Here is a 14,416-nt window from a genome sequence, read left to right on the forward strand (position 1 = left end):
AGTGAAAACAAACAGGACATCGACATCAATTTGTCCCTCACACTTGAGTCCGATCGACGAGGCCCGTTTTTCACGGTTTCCTTCATGATCCTCGGTTTGTGTTTGTGAGAAGATTTTAATTCTCTTGAGTTTCTCGTTCTCAGTGACATCGGGTAGTTTGATGTTTTGATACAAACACCATTGTGGTTTGTGGGGATGCGGGGACATCTTTACCATTGTGTGGCGATCTCGTCATCGCTTATCGAGCACGACAACACCGTGATATCCTGAGGTTCGATTGGAAACCGAGATGTTGGTGTCGGATAAGGTTTAATTAACTTTATACGGTTTGTACACTTTACACTTTACACTTTACACTTTACACTTTACACTTTACATTTTGATGAAAAAGTTTAAATGAACAAACAAACCCCTTGATCGTTTCTTGGCTTCATTTAATCTTTATACCTCAATATCTCGGCACGTTCTTCTCTTCACCTCCTCCTACTCTTCATCGTCCCCCTCCTCCTTTCATCATCCCCTCCTCCTCTTCATCGTCCCCCTCCTCCTTTCATCATCCCCTCCTCTTCATCGTCCCCCTCCTCCTCTTCATCGTCCCCCTCCTCCTTCATTATCCCCCTCCTCCTCTTCATCATCCCCATCGTCCCCCTCCTCTTCATCGTCCTCTTCATCATCTAAACCCCCTCCTCTTCATCATCACCCTCCTCATCGTCCCCCTCCTCTTCATCATCTAAACCTCCTCCTCTCCATCGTCCCCCTCCTCCTCTTCATCGTCCCCCTCCTCCTCTTCATCGTCCCCCTCCTCCTCTTCATTATCCCCCTCCTCCTCTTCATCATCCCCATCGTCCCCCTCCTCTTCATCGTCCTCTTCATCATCTAAACCCCCTCCTCTTCATCATCACCCTCCTCATCGTCCCCCTCCTCTTCATCATCTAAACCTCCTCCTCTCCATCGTCCCCCTCCTCCTCTTCATCGTCCCCCTCCTCCTCTTCATCGTCCCCCTCCTCCTCTTCATCGTCCCCCCTCCTCCTCTTCATCGTCCCCCCTCCTCCTCTCCATCGTCCCCCTCCTCCTCCTCTCCATCGTCCCCCTCCTCCTCTTCATCGTCCCCCTCCTCCTCTTCATCGTCCCCCTCCTCCTCTTCATCGTCCCCCCTCCTCCTCTTCATCATCCCCCCTCCTCATCCTCTTCCCCATCTCCATCATCATCATCATGTCTATGGAAGACAAGGTCGTCTTGTTGATCTTCTGATGTGCTTTGTCCATTTGTACCACATTATTATAGGTGCTGTGATTTGTTCGGCTCATAAGAGGACGGGACACCGGACGGCCATTGCAGGTTGAAGCTCTCACCCCACCGAACCGAACCTGTTCTCGACCCTGTTTAAAGGCCTCCACTGACTGGGCGGACACGACGTTCTGGGGAAGGCAATTCCAGTCTTGAACGACCCTCTGGATACATTTTCCTCGCGTCCAACCTGCACTTCACACAAAGTCACCAAACAGAGTGACCTCACATTGAATAGTATTCAGCCGATGTTTAAAAACAAAAAATGTTGTACAGTAGTCTAATCCACGTGTTGCACCTTGAACATCTGAATTCTATCACCACGGCAACGGTGATGGAATAGTGAATCCTGATTTCAAATTCTGCAGAGTCTCTGAATAGGGCAGCTGAGGAAGTGTAAAAACCATCCTCGGAGCTCGTCTCTGAACCCTCTTGACTATTGGTGCCAGACAATGCTTGCGTCGTCCTACAATGGGTACACTCGTCATTTGAACAGGACGGGCAGGGTTTCTAACTCCAGACTCTCAATGGATCGTTTGATGAGCCCAAGTATTCGGTTGGCCTTGTTAACCGAAACCTCCTCATTTGTATGCAGCACAAGGCTGCGGGTAGCATCATTGGCTGAGGGCGCAGCTGTGCCGTTGATGCAGTGCCTCTGTTACCCATCCACCGGTACTCATTTCACCGACCTCAAAAGGATGACGGACTGTCGACCCCACCTGGTGTTCATTCAATGACCGACAGGGGCTCGGCTATCTCCACCATAGCACCTCTCGGAACCAGCTCGCCAATTTGGGACACCACAGTACTTCAAGGAAAGGAATGAAGGAAGATTGGTTTCTCCTTGGTGTGTAATGGATAAGAACCCGGATCATCCTAACTCTCTAAACATGAACTTCCAAAATTTGATTTGGAACGAATTGTGTGAAATTTGGATCGAGACCCCAATCCTCCTGCTCTTCATGCTCTTGCTCTTCATCATCTTTAATTTCTTATTCTTCTTTCTGCTGCTCTTTATCTTATCCCCCTCCTCTCCACTGGTTAATCTCTCCTCTTAATCTGGTTAGATGGTTGGGCTTACTGGTGACTGAACGTTAAAAACACATGTCAGAAAAATTAAGTAAAAATAAAAAAAATAAAAATTTGTTCTTGATAATGGTTTGTATGTGATTTGCATTTTCCTTGCAGAAATGCTTCATTGCATGACAAATGTGCAATTGAGATATGGTGGTTCGAGACGTGCCGACATTTTGATATCCAGTATTTTGTTGTACCGTCCCTCAATTTCAAAGCACTAGCGTCATTTGTCATTCAAACTGTCCACAACAACAACAACAACAACATTTTCTTTCATCTGTAACGTCAACTGACTAATGCTCGCATATCAGGCACCCAGCTTAACTTCCTTCCGATGAACGGCGCACACATTGATAAACACCCTGCATGTGAAACTATGCATTTCAGCTTGTGATTTGTTTGCTGTTTTTGTGATGGCTCCATGATTTTTCTTACTAATCTCCTCCTCTGTCTGCATGGGCAGGCAATGGGCTCCTTTCAGTGGATATCCAGGTCCCTGATACCTCGAGCATCTGCTTTCCTTGCCAGCGTGCCTTCGCTATCGGTATGCAAATGTCAATGTTGCCACAGATATTTTGTCAAATCTAAAGAAAAGCCTTAAAACTGCCATCTTGGTCATGTATACCTTACCAATAGATTTTAATAAGCAAGTCTAGTACATAAAGGTGAGTTCGTGGCTGTGGGTGGATGTGTGGGGCTGAACAAGGTGCAAAAAAATGGAAAAAAGTCGAGGAACTTAGTGCTATTCTGGTTCACAGTTCTCGACCCATGGAGACCAACACATGTCTCATAACCATCCCTATCAGTTCCAGTCGATGCATTGAAATCCCGCCTGGAGCACTCATCAACCACAGACTCGAGCGTGGCATAGAATGCATCCTTCACTGTGAGATCACTCGCCTCAGTCGGAGCAGCTCCAGAGACCAGGAAATGATACCCAAGGAGTGACGAATCCTTACTCTCATATGCTCGTTGACCGGTGTTACCTCAATTATCATTGATTGGAGTCAGCTTATTGGCAAAGCTACAGCAACCCCTTGGGCATGGTAACCATCAGAGTGACCAGACCAATAGTAGGTGTAACCACCTGCCATGATCTCGCCGCATTCCAGGCTCCGAACCTCAAGAGAGTGCTGCAATACCGATGTCCAAACACCCGAGCTCAGATGATAACAGAGACAGCTGATCATCCTCTCTTCGGAATAGGATATTCCAGGCACCCACCTGAAGGGACCACCTCAGATTAACCCAAGGAGTCCACCGTCTGGTGGACGACACCTCAGCACCACCCCGACACACACTACCGCAATCCAACCCGGGAACGTTACCCCGTGTTTTCCCTCCTATCATCAGAGTGGGTGTCTCAAAGGCTTTTCCTCAATCCAGTCATCTGGTGAGCTGCTCTGCGAAGGGAAGCTGCACAGAAGGTATTCCCACGGAGTGGGTTTTTAGTTTCCTTTGTGTTTTCAGTATATTTTGCGGCGTGAAGGGTTTTATGGTGGCCGGAGTGCAAATCCTGCCACCAACCTCCTTAAAAAAAACATAAAAAAGTAACCCAACTGCAGTAATACGTGTGCAAACAGTCGGCACTAGAAATGGATGGCCATTGGCTCACAAGGAGCTCCTCTGACCTTTGACAGGTTTTGTTTTTAATCCTACTGGGTGTCCATATCAATTCAACCTCCTCACCAGGAAACCTGGGGGGGGAGACAGTTCAGTCACCGACAACCCGACCGTGAAGAAGGTTAGTAGAGGTTTACATGGTGCATGTAGCAAGCCACACATCTAATCTAGCTTGACCGTTTCATCCTCCTCTTTATTTTCTTATTCTTCATCGGACTCCTCCCTTGCCGAGAAACTGCTTCGGCAGCACCGACGTTCTGTAACAGAGCATGGTACATCAGAATCCGAAATTATTCTGGTCTTCAGAGCTAGGGTGTTAAAAATGGATGAATTTAGGTGGCATAGATACGCTGCAGAATTAATTTGAGGAAATTTCCTTTGTTTTTCGGTTTGCTTTTTTGTACTACATCCAAGTTTATTGTGTTTAACAACTTTTAAAAATGCCTTTATCACTTCTTTCTTTTCTTCCTATTTACTCCAACTTTTTTTTTTGAGATGTTTTTGGACTTGTTACTCATAAATATTATCCTGTTCATGCCATCAGGGAAGCTTTCCTCGACTCGTGCACATCACTCCAACCGCTAATCTTTGGCAAAAAGATGATGTGAAAAAAGCTGTTGCAATGACGCACAAACTTCCAGGGAAGCGGGAAGATGCAAAAAGTAAGGAGGATTCAGAGGACAACGGAGCGGCCCTCAGCGTATACGACATGGCATTTCGTCGCGCAGGGAGTGGCCCACGAGGGCGTACCAAGTCGACATTTTCCCAAGTCGTCGATTCATTTTGTGAGCAGGACATTCGCCGGCACGGGCATGTGGAGTTCATCTATGCGGCATTGCGCTGCATACCGATGTTCGGCTTGAAACGTGACCTTTCGGTCTACCACAGTCTGCTGAAAGTCTTCCCCAAGGAGGTGTTTGTGCCCGTAAACTTTATCCAGCGAATGTTCAACCACTACGCCCGGCAACAGGAGTGTGCCCTCGCTGTACTAGAGCAGATGGAGCACAATGGTGTGTTTGCTTGGCTGGTTTATTGCTCTGAATTTGAGTTCAAGCTGTTTTGGTATTGTTCAATTTATCTTGCATGATGTGTCGTCAAATGTAAATACCGATTTTTGTTGTTTACACGAGTAAAAAAATAAAAAAAAGTATCTGCTCTTTCACTCCAGGTGTTTGGCCTACCAGGGAAACCAAAGACATTCTGGTGCAGGTCTTTGGAAACAAGTGCCACCCCATAAAAAAGCTGCATCGGATATTGTACTGGTTTCCCAAGTTCCGACACGCTAATCCATTTCCTGTACCTGACCCACTGCCCACCGACCCTCTTGCTGTTTCCTCACTCGCCCTGAATCGCATTGCCAATGACCTTGATGCTCGTGTCACCATTTACCAGGTTTGTCGTGTTGAAAGAAAGTAACAATAATGGACACGTTTTAAACCCAGTCACACCTTCCCCGCCCCCCAAATCCCTCCCCCCCTATTAAAAACAAAATAAGGATTTGGGGTCTCGGATTGGAGATGTGAAAATGGAAGATGTTATTAATTGGCAATTAGCTGTTTAATTATATATTTTATTTTTGTTTGCAGAGTGGAAGTGATGCCATTGATGTGAATGAGGACAAGCAGGTGGTCCCACACATAGTTGGTGAAGAGCACATGTACATTATCATTATGATGCTTGCTTTTAAAACTAAATAAATGTGAAATTTCAAAAACTTCAACTTACTAAATCTTTATCATTTTCTTTTTACTTGACCTACTTATATGGGGAAAACAAAATGCTCCATTCAAAGGAAATTGCTGCTTCTGTTGATTTCTCATCAATTTCTGTGGAGTCTGCTGTGCCATTGCTTTCAAATACAGGGCACTTAACGTGAACAATGTGGTAACTGGATGTGTTTGTGTGTTTGTAGTATTTTTGTATAAATTTTAACGCATCATGCGCATCACATCACAACAGCGTTATGTTCTCCTTGTTGGTACCAGCATGGTACTGTGTATGTTGGGAGCATAATGTAAAATTGTTTCTTCATAAATCTTATGAGTTCTAAAAACTGAAAGAGTTGGTCACTAAATAAATCATTACTGATTGTTCTGGCTACACTGTCTACTCCCATTAACCCTTCCTCACTCAATCATGTCACTTGCTGATTTCAGGGTTTCCTCCACTTCACTTCCTTTCCTGTTCACTTGTTCCCTTGTTAGTTGTGCCCAGTCGTTGCCCAACTCTCAATACAAGCCGGTAGGCGGACACGGGTAGTCGACTACCCAATATAACCTGACGCGATGGGCCCGTTCGATGGGGGAATGACCTGAGGATTAAGCAGAAGAAAATTCATGATTCTAGCTTCAAGGGTTAATGCTGCAGATTGTTTTTTCGTTAAAATACCCCCACATTTAGAGGTTTTTCGGCCGTTGCTAGTCAACGGAGGGGTCCATAGCAACGGTTCTTTCTCACACATAACTAGGACACACCATGAACCTACCATACCGGTTTCATGTATATCTGACTCATAGTCTCTGAGATATAACAAACTTCGTTTTTTATTGTTTTCGACCAGGGTTCATTCAAAGTCTATCTTCTCCGACAGTTTTCATAGGATCTGGCTGGAAATTTTTGATAATATGGCTGAATGTACTGCCCACAGTCGCTCGTGGTCCGATTTTTGATTTTCGAAAAAATAATTTTTTTTTATGATTTTTCAAAAAATTCAAAGCTGGGCAATGGTGGTGTCCATAGCAACAGTTCTCATTTGCACACAACTACAGCAATGCCAACCCTCCCGATTTCATCGGGAGGCTTCCGAAAATTCACCCAAACTCCCGCCCTTACGATCACTATCCTTATCCTCCCGAAATTTTGATATTTTTGCACTGTTCACTAATCAGAATGTACTAGTATGAGAATTGAATGAAAAGCATCGTCTGCTACGTATAGCATGTGGTAACTCCATAACGTTCGCTGCTACCAAATTGTACGTAAAAAATTGCAAATTCAAATGAGGAGCAGCGAAACATTGGGTCTGGATCTCGCTTATGCGATCATGCACTGAGATTTAGTGCATGCGGTATGTGTGCAATACAGTGCATGCGGTATGTATGCACAGTGTATATGCATGCGATACGCTCACTGCATGCAGCTGGGCCCCGTACCAGCCCGGCGGTCGCGACCACCGTGCGGTGTTTAACAGCCGCTAGAGTTCTACGAGTCGCGCTGCAGCTGTGGAACATCGACTTCGAAGTTACCGATGCTTCAAGCCCTCGATGTTGATTACGAAATGGCAGAAAAGAAGCTTACGAAGACCAAGAAATGGTCTCAGAAGTACAAGACCGTATACAGTCTCCAATACCCGTGTATTCGAAAGTCTGAAAGAGGAATTCATCATGCGTATTGTACAGTATGCAGCGTTGATATTTCAGTTGAGCACGGAGGTCGCGATGATATTCGGAAGCACGTTGGAAGCAAACGGCACACAGACATTGCAAAGGAGAGATCTTCGAGCACGAGTACCGGTACACTTCTGAATTATTTCACCAAACAAGGGACAAGCGAGGAAGAGGATGTTACCCGAGCGGAACTTCTCTTTAGTGGATTTATTGTGGAACATAACTTGCCCATATCAGTCTCAGATCATGCTGGACCTCTATTTCAAAAGATGTTTCCAGATTCAAAAGTTGCTTCAAAGTATGGATGTGCAAGAACAAAAACTTCAGCAATAATTGGTGAGTTGTCAAATGTTACTGCTTCATCTATTGCCGATATTGCTAGACTAGCTCCATTTAGCCTTGCTACAGACGGTAGCAATGACAGTGGTGAGGCCCAGCTATATCCTGTCCTGATTTCGTACTATGACAACAGTGCTGGGATTGTGAAGCAAGGTTTGCTAAGTTTGCCTGCGTGCAAACAAGATTCCACTGGAGAAAACATTTTCAAACTGCTTGATCATGAGTTCAGTGACAGGAAAATTCCGTGGGGAAATTGTGTTTCCTTTTGTGCTGATAATGCCTCTGTCATGGTGGGCAAGCACAAAGGAGTCGCTGCTTATATCCACAAACAAAATCCAGAGTGCTACATCATGGGATGCCCTTGCCATATGATGCACAATACGGCCAAGAAGGCGGCTCAGGCCTTACCCATTGAATTTGATGACTTTCTCATCGATATTTACTACTACTTGGACAAAAGTAGTAAACGCGTCAAAGGAGTGAAAACACTGCAAGAACTCTGTGATGCCCCGACACACAAGATTCTGAAGCATGTCGCAACAAGGTGGCTGTCCCTTGGTCAGTGCCTAGACAGGCTGATTGAACAGTGGGAGCCACTTCGCCTCTTCTTCAAAGAAGAAGTACGAAGAAAAATGCAACCAACTGTAGCCAAGACTCTAACAACGAGCAAGAAGGACGGCACTGTATCTACTGCCAGTACTGGCACTGCAGGATCAAGCACTAGTGGAGCAGCATTCACCACTACCACTGCAGTATCTGCTGCGAAGAAGACAGCAGGGACAGCACCAAAACCAATGCTGAGAGCAGGTAGCATCACCGGCCCTTCATCACGTTCATCTACAAAGCAGATCCCTTCAGAGTCGAGAAAGACTGTGATAGTCCCATCTACAGGCAAAGAAGGACCCAAGTTAAGTTCTGCTTTTGCCAAATCACTTGATAGAAGCTCAGCAAAACCTTCGAATCAGAGGTCTTCTTCCTTGGCTGCACCTACCTCAAGCTCTCTCCTCAAACGTAAAGTTGGATCTGGTACTACGAGTCTGACCTCTTCTGCTGGCAGTAAACGCAAGTGTGATCGCCCTGCGGCTAAGTGTACTACGAGTTCTACAACTAAAAGCGCATCTTCCTCAAACACTGTGCAGGAATCTAGAGAAAAACGTGTCAACAGGATGTTCTTGTCTCCACAAACAAAACTCCATTGTTTCTTCCTTCGATATGCTAACAAGCTTTTTGAGAAGGGGAATCTTCTGCTCCAAAGAGACGAACCCTGTATTCATCTCCTGCACGGAGAATTGAATGGTCTTCTGAAAGATATCTTTGTACGGTTTTTGAAACCATCGGTGTCATCGGTTCCTCTGGTAAATTTACCCTTCTCTGACAGAAATCATCAGAAGAATGATGAGGACCTCATGATTGGGAACGATGCCAAACTGTATATAAGGGAACAAAGGAGTCTCAAGAAATCCACCTTCACTCTGAGTGAGTCAGACATCCAAGGTTTCTTCAGTGCAGTTTGCTCATATTATGTGAAAGCCTGCAATTACATCTTCAAAACCTGGCCGCTAGATGATGAATTAGCCAAGCATGCTCAGGTGCTGGATGTTAAGCTACACCAAGAAGTGGGGTTTGACTGTGTGGAGTTTTTCATCAAGAAATTCCCCTGTCTGTTCAGTGGCGGTGATAGTGATATAGACAGTCTTGAGAGTGAATTCGCTCACTACCAGGCAGACGCCTCCATAGCTACAATTGCTACTGAGACAGTGAGAGTGGATGAGCAGTGGCATCGGATTTCACAGCTCACAGATCCCTGCACTGGTGCCAAGAAGTATCCTAATTTGAGCAAAGTGATGAAGGGAATCTTGGTCATTCCTCATTCGAACGCATCATGTGAGCGGGCACTCAGTCTTGTACGGAAGAATCATACTGAATTTCGTCCCAATTTGAGTGTCAAAACCCTGGAAGCTCTCTTAATTGAAAAACTAGCTCATAGCACCCCTTGCTACCAGAGAGAATACAGCAAAGACATAATCAGAAGGGCTAAAAGAGCCACACAGCTGTCACTCAGCAAAGCTGCCATGGAAAAAGCAAGCAGCAGTAGTACCAGCCAGTAAGGTAAGAAAAATATTGCTTCTTTTGTGCTTTTTGTTAATCTTTGATTGTCCCCTAACTTACTAATATTAACATACATGTAACATTAAAAAGTGCACAATTTTCCCCTTTTTTTGTTCAAAAAGTGGGAATTCTTAACATGTTAAATGCTCCAAAATAGGGCTCAGAGGGCACTAGAGAGCGTCTAGAACCCCAGAGCTTCCAGGGCCCTAAGGCGGGCCCTGGACTCCGCCGCAAGGGTCGAGCGCTCCGCGCTCGAGATGTGCGCTTCGCGCACATTATTTGGTGTCGGTTGAAAATCCTCCCTAATTCTGATTTCCAAAAGTTGGCATCTCTGCAACTAGGTCATGGTATGAACCGACCAACCAAGTTTCATCGAAATCGCCATTGTATTAACGGAGCACTGGACCGAACAGACAAGCACAGACAGACAGACAAACATATCGATGGAAATACTGATAAGGGTAGAAAAAAAAATTTCTTTTTTTTGTTGACTAGATTGACTACCCAATAGCCTTGCCCTTCCATGAGCCTCTTGGAGAGAAAAACGAAAATGTTATCACGACAATATAATTCATGGAGTTACCTTGAACGGCACTCGGCAGAATGCATACCTCCGCCAGGCTGAATAGTTTACGTATTGTATCCTACTGATAGGCTGGATCGGTATCTGGACCTGAGCCAAAATCGAATCGGCTTGTTCTTGTCCCATACCTAACTCGTTCGCCTAGTTTTGTCATAACTCATCCACAACTTTTTGAAACATCGTGTTATGCATCGTTTTTGGCCCTTTCAATGGTGAAGAATCACTTAAAACATTCTCATATCCGGATCCAAACCTTTGCTAAACTTAAATCAATTCGTCCTTGTCACACACCAAGTTTCGTCCGAGTCCGTCCATAACTTTTGGAGATCTCCAACTTATAGACAGACAGATAGACAAAACAGACGGGTGAAAGCATAATCTCTGTCCACATTTGTTGGCATTGTGATTTTTTCACAAGGATTAAAAATGTATGATGAATAAGTTTTTGAAGAACCTCTTTACAAAGAACTCCCATGAAACAAAATTAAAATATTTTGTTCCCTCAAATTTCGTTATGAGGTTTCCTTGTATATTGGAAGTTATTTTAGGATTGTTGATTTAAGTAAAATAAAATGGAAACAGAGGCTGAGTGGAGCATTAATATTCCAGGTTGACATGGCTCTGGGAGAAAGCTAACTTGAATACCCTTTATTTTCTGCTGTTTGCTCTCAGGCATCCAGAGTCCTGATCAGCGAGAGGAACTGAGCAGGCATGATGTTAACAAACCTCTATATGTGGATGGTCCTGAACGTGTTTGGCTGCGTGATACACCCATCGCTTATTATATTTTACGTGGAGATGTAATCCCAGCTGATCGCAAGGTAACGTGTTCACATACACTTCGTCATATTTGAATGTTGAAGAAAAGTGCTTTACAGCAGTGATTCATTTATACTGACCTGTAAGGGCACTCAGTAGAGCGCATACCTCTGCCATGCAACGCCTGATCCATGAGAACATAGTGGGCCCGATAACTTTTTGAAATATTGTGCTGTATCTCATGGTGATTCAATGGTGAAGAATCACTTACTTGAAAGATTAAATAATTCTCGTATCCGGATCTTCACCAAAATCGAATCAATTTGTCCTCGTCACACACCCAACTTGTGCACCAAGTTTCATGTGAATCCGTCCACAACCTTGAAGTTGAAGGGGAGATGTCTGTCTGTGGCTCACTTGTGGCCAGACCCAGACAGAGCAGGAGGTTACTTGGCCCTTCATGTCTGTACTCTATCCACATCCCTGAAACCAATATAAACAAACTATACCTTTATTGCTGATGTCCATGTACCCCTATAATCCCCTCTTGTTATAAATATCTATTCGTTGTGTTTTAAACGTATCTTCTGCCACTGTTCCTTTCACTTTCTCAGGAAGACCATTCCCTACTTTGACAACTCTGTGTGAAATTCCCAAACCCTGCTTTATTTGCTTCTGTCCCAACTTTTAAGTGCATTCTATTTGTTAATTCGGAATCCCCTTTTAAAAGTAGAAGTTAATTAGCTCTGTGTCGGGCCATGAAAAGGCCCTGTGCTTTAGCGCTGTACTGGTTTTGAAAGTGCGCATTCATCTACTATACCGAGGCATGCCTTGCCTTCGTTGACTATTGAATGATACTTAATAATCATCAAAGTTTTGAGAGTAAGTATTTTAATTTTTGAGATGTGTTTTAATTCTGGACAAATGTTTTGCTGAAATTGACAAATTACAATTTCACCAAAAATATTCCAAACTTGAATAAATAAATAAAAATGAACAATTGTTTTATTTTATATCTATTTTTGGTGACAATGGTGAACACCAACTGAAGATGAAATGTATGCATATATATAGTACTGCGCAAAAGTTTGGGTTATTCCAATGACATGCATACTGCCGTGTTCATGCCGATTAACACCGACCTGGACGGATAGCCGAACGGTTTTACTTGGAGGCGAACAGCCGAGATACTTGGAGATTATGGCGTGTGCGGGACGGAAGGCGACGGGGCGTTTACCATGGTGCGTTTATCATGAAATGTTTACCAGAACAGAAACACATGGGTTTATTCTCGAACCCACAACAAATAGACAAATTCAAGTAAATTGAACAAATGATGGTTTAATGAACATAAAATCAACGAGTTTTATAATGAAAATAAACCAAAGGTGCAAATGAAACGTAAGGTAAAACTAAGCCAAATTTGAGACGTCTCCACTCAATCACAGACATAGACAAGGGGAAAGATAAAAAATAAAATAAATTCCCCCCTTTCCTTGCGTCCAGAGGTGACCTTTAGGAGCCTGTCATCAAGCTGCATAGACACCGTGCGGGAAAACGCACCAAAATGGCACTAAGTCGCTCCTCGCGGCTACATATTTGAGGTCACGTGCGCGGAGATCTTCAACGCCAGGGCCCAGTTAACACAGCACCACCCCGTGTGATGACACGTAAACAATCTTCAGCTCACAGTTTTCACGACTTAAATTAAATTGAGATGTCTCCTACTCGTCCATAGAACATGCTATGCTATACAATGCTATCTTCACTTCGGGATTCCTCCATCTACCCCGACAAACATAACAGTACTTTAGGGTAAATTCATCAAATTTTCAGTGATAACAGTCATATGGGGATCACTGAAATTTGAATTATATACCCATATTGCACCCTTTTAACTTCTCACATGTTTAATGGGGAATAGCATCACAAAAGTAAAAATAACCGAAACTTTTACACAGTGCTGTATAATCTTTGTATATATAAATGCAAGTTTAACAATTGTCTGAATTGGGTAAACATCATAACTACAGCACGTATAATGCTGAATGATACCTTGTTTAAGAGCTCCTGGGTCTGGACAGTACACTGCTGTGAATTCTGTCCAACCTCATTTAAGAGCAAAGCTCGTAGAAGACGAAGGTTGAACTGATAGGTTTACAAATATTGATGTTCATGCAATTTTGAGTTTTATTCCTTTTTGTTGTGCACGTGGTGTATATGCTCAGTCGTTGTTTTGCACAACTACCAGAAGTAAAAAAACAAAAAAAAAACAATCTAACCACAAACTATTCAGCCAATTCTGTCCAACCAATAATTAACTTTTTGTCGACTTACTTCACCAAGAAACCTTAGTAGTCTTAACAGTTATTGACCATGATGTGGATGTCGAGTTGGAGTTGGAGGGGGAGGAGGGATGTGCACTGGATTGGGAGAGGGGATGGAGTGGAGGGATGCAGGCTTGAAGAAAGAGGGAGCCACAGACCTGGGGTCTGTAAGGCGGGTTGGGGGTGGGGGGGGGGTGGGGTTTGAGGACTTGAAGTCACATTTTACATGACAAGGAATTTCATCTCGGTGAAATGAATCAAATTTGTGTTGCTTAATTGTGAATCCAATGCTTTCTTTCCAGGCAGTAAATTGTCATTATGAAAAAGTGAATCTGTTACTGTTGAAAAACACCTATCTTTTTGTTGTTGTATACATTGTCGAGGCTCCTATGAGAGCAAACACGCAATGCACAGCTAGTGGGGCACGAGATGGAAGGACAAAACAGTGGGGAACAGAGACATTAGGAGATCTGTGGAAGGGAGAGGGATGGGGTGGGGAACACGGGGTATACAAGATGGACATCACAGGGACTTTCAGGAAGGAAAGCAGGGAATTTGAAGGATGTGGGTTTGGGGTGGATTAACGGGGTTAGAAAAGATCGAGGTTTTGGATGGGGGAAGATAAGTGGTGGTGGTGAACGGCTGTTTTGAAGACCTGGAGGGAAGAATGGGATTTAAAAGTGTGTGGGAGTTTATTCCAAAGGAGGGAAAACAGAGGAATGAAAGAGTGAAAGTGAGCAGTTATTCTGCAAAAGAAAATTAAAAGTAGAACTGGCGCGACAATTTCAAGATACAAGTCAAACTATATCGGTTACCAATAAAGTTACTATAAACTGGAAAGTAACTCAAGTGGCTCAGACATGTCCATACTTGAACATCTATAACGTGTTTTAACAATTCCCAACTCAAACTATTCAATCAATAAA

General features: G+C 43.9%; 1 protein-coding gene across 3 annotated transcripts in view; it reads left to right on the top strand.

The window, feature by feature from the left end:
• Positions 1 to 14,416, top strand: part of ECSIT (ECSIT signaling integrator) — a 21,999-nt gene continuing 7,583 nt past the window's right edge. Inside the window, exons 1-6 of one of the 3 annotated variants that reach the window (XM_085884627.1) lie at positions 1 to 326; positions 2,828 to 2,908; positions 4,532 to 4,997; positions 5,156 to 5,379; positions 5,574 to 5,631; positions 11,077 to 11,225. In XM_085884627.1, the coding sequence (XP_085740753.1) occupies positions 2,831 to 2,908; positions 4,532 to 4,997; positions 5,156 to 5,379; positions 5,574 to 5,631; positions 11,077 to 11,225 (975 nt within the window). In that variant the 5' untranslated portion in view covers positions 1 to 326; positions 2,828 to 2,830. The remainder of the gene's footprint in view (positions 327 to 2,827; positions 2,909 to 4,531; positions 4,998 to 5,155; positions 5,380 to 5,573; positions 5,632 to 11,076; positions 11,226 to 14,416) is intronic. The other 2 variants (XM_085884628.1, XM_085884629.1) reach the window with 2 other exon arrangements.

This window comes from Eptatretus burgeri, chromosome 6 (assembly GCF_056783735.1).
Source record: "Eptatretus burgeri isolate ZD-2024b chromosome 6, Ebu_testis_v1, whole genome shotgun sequence".
NCBI lineage: Eukaryota > Metazoa > Chordata > Myxini > Myxiniformes > Myxinidae > Eptatretus > Eptatretus burgeri.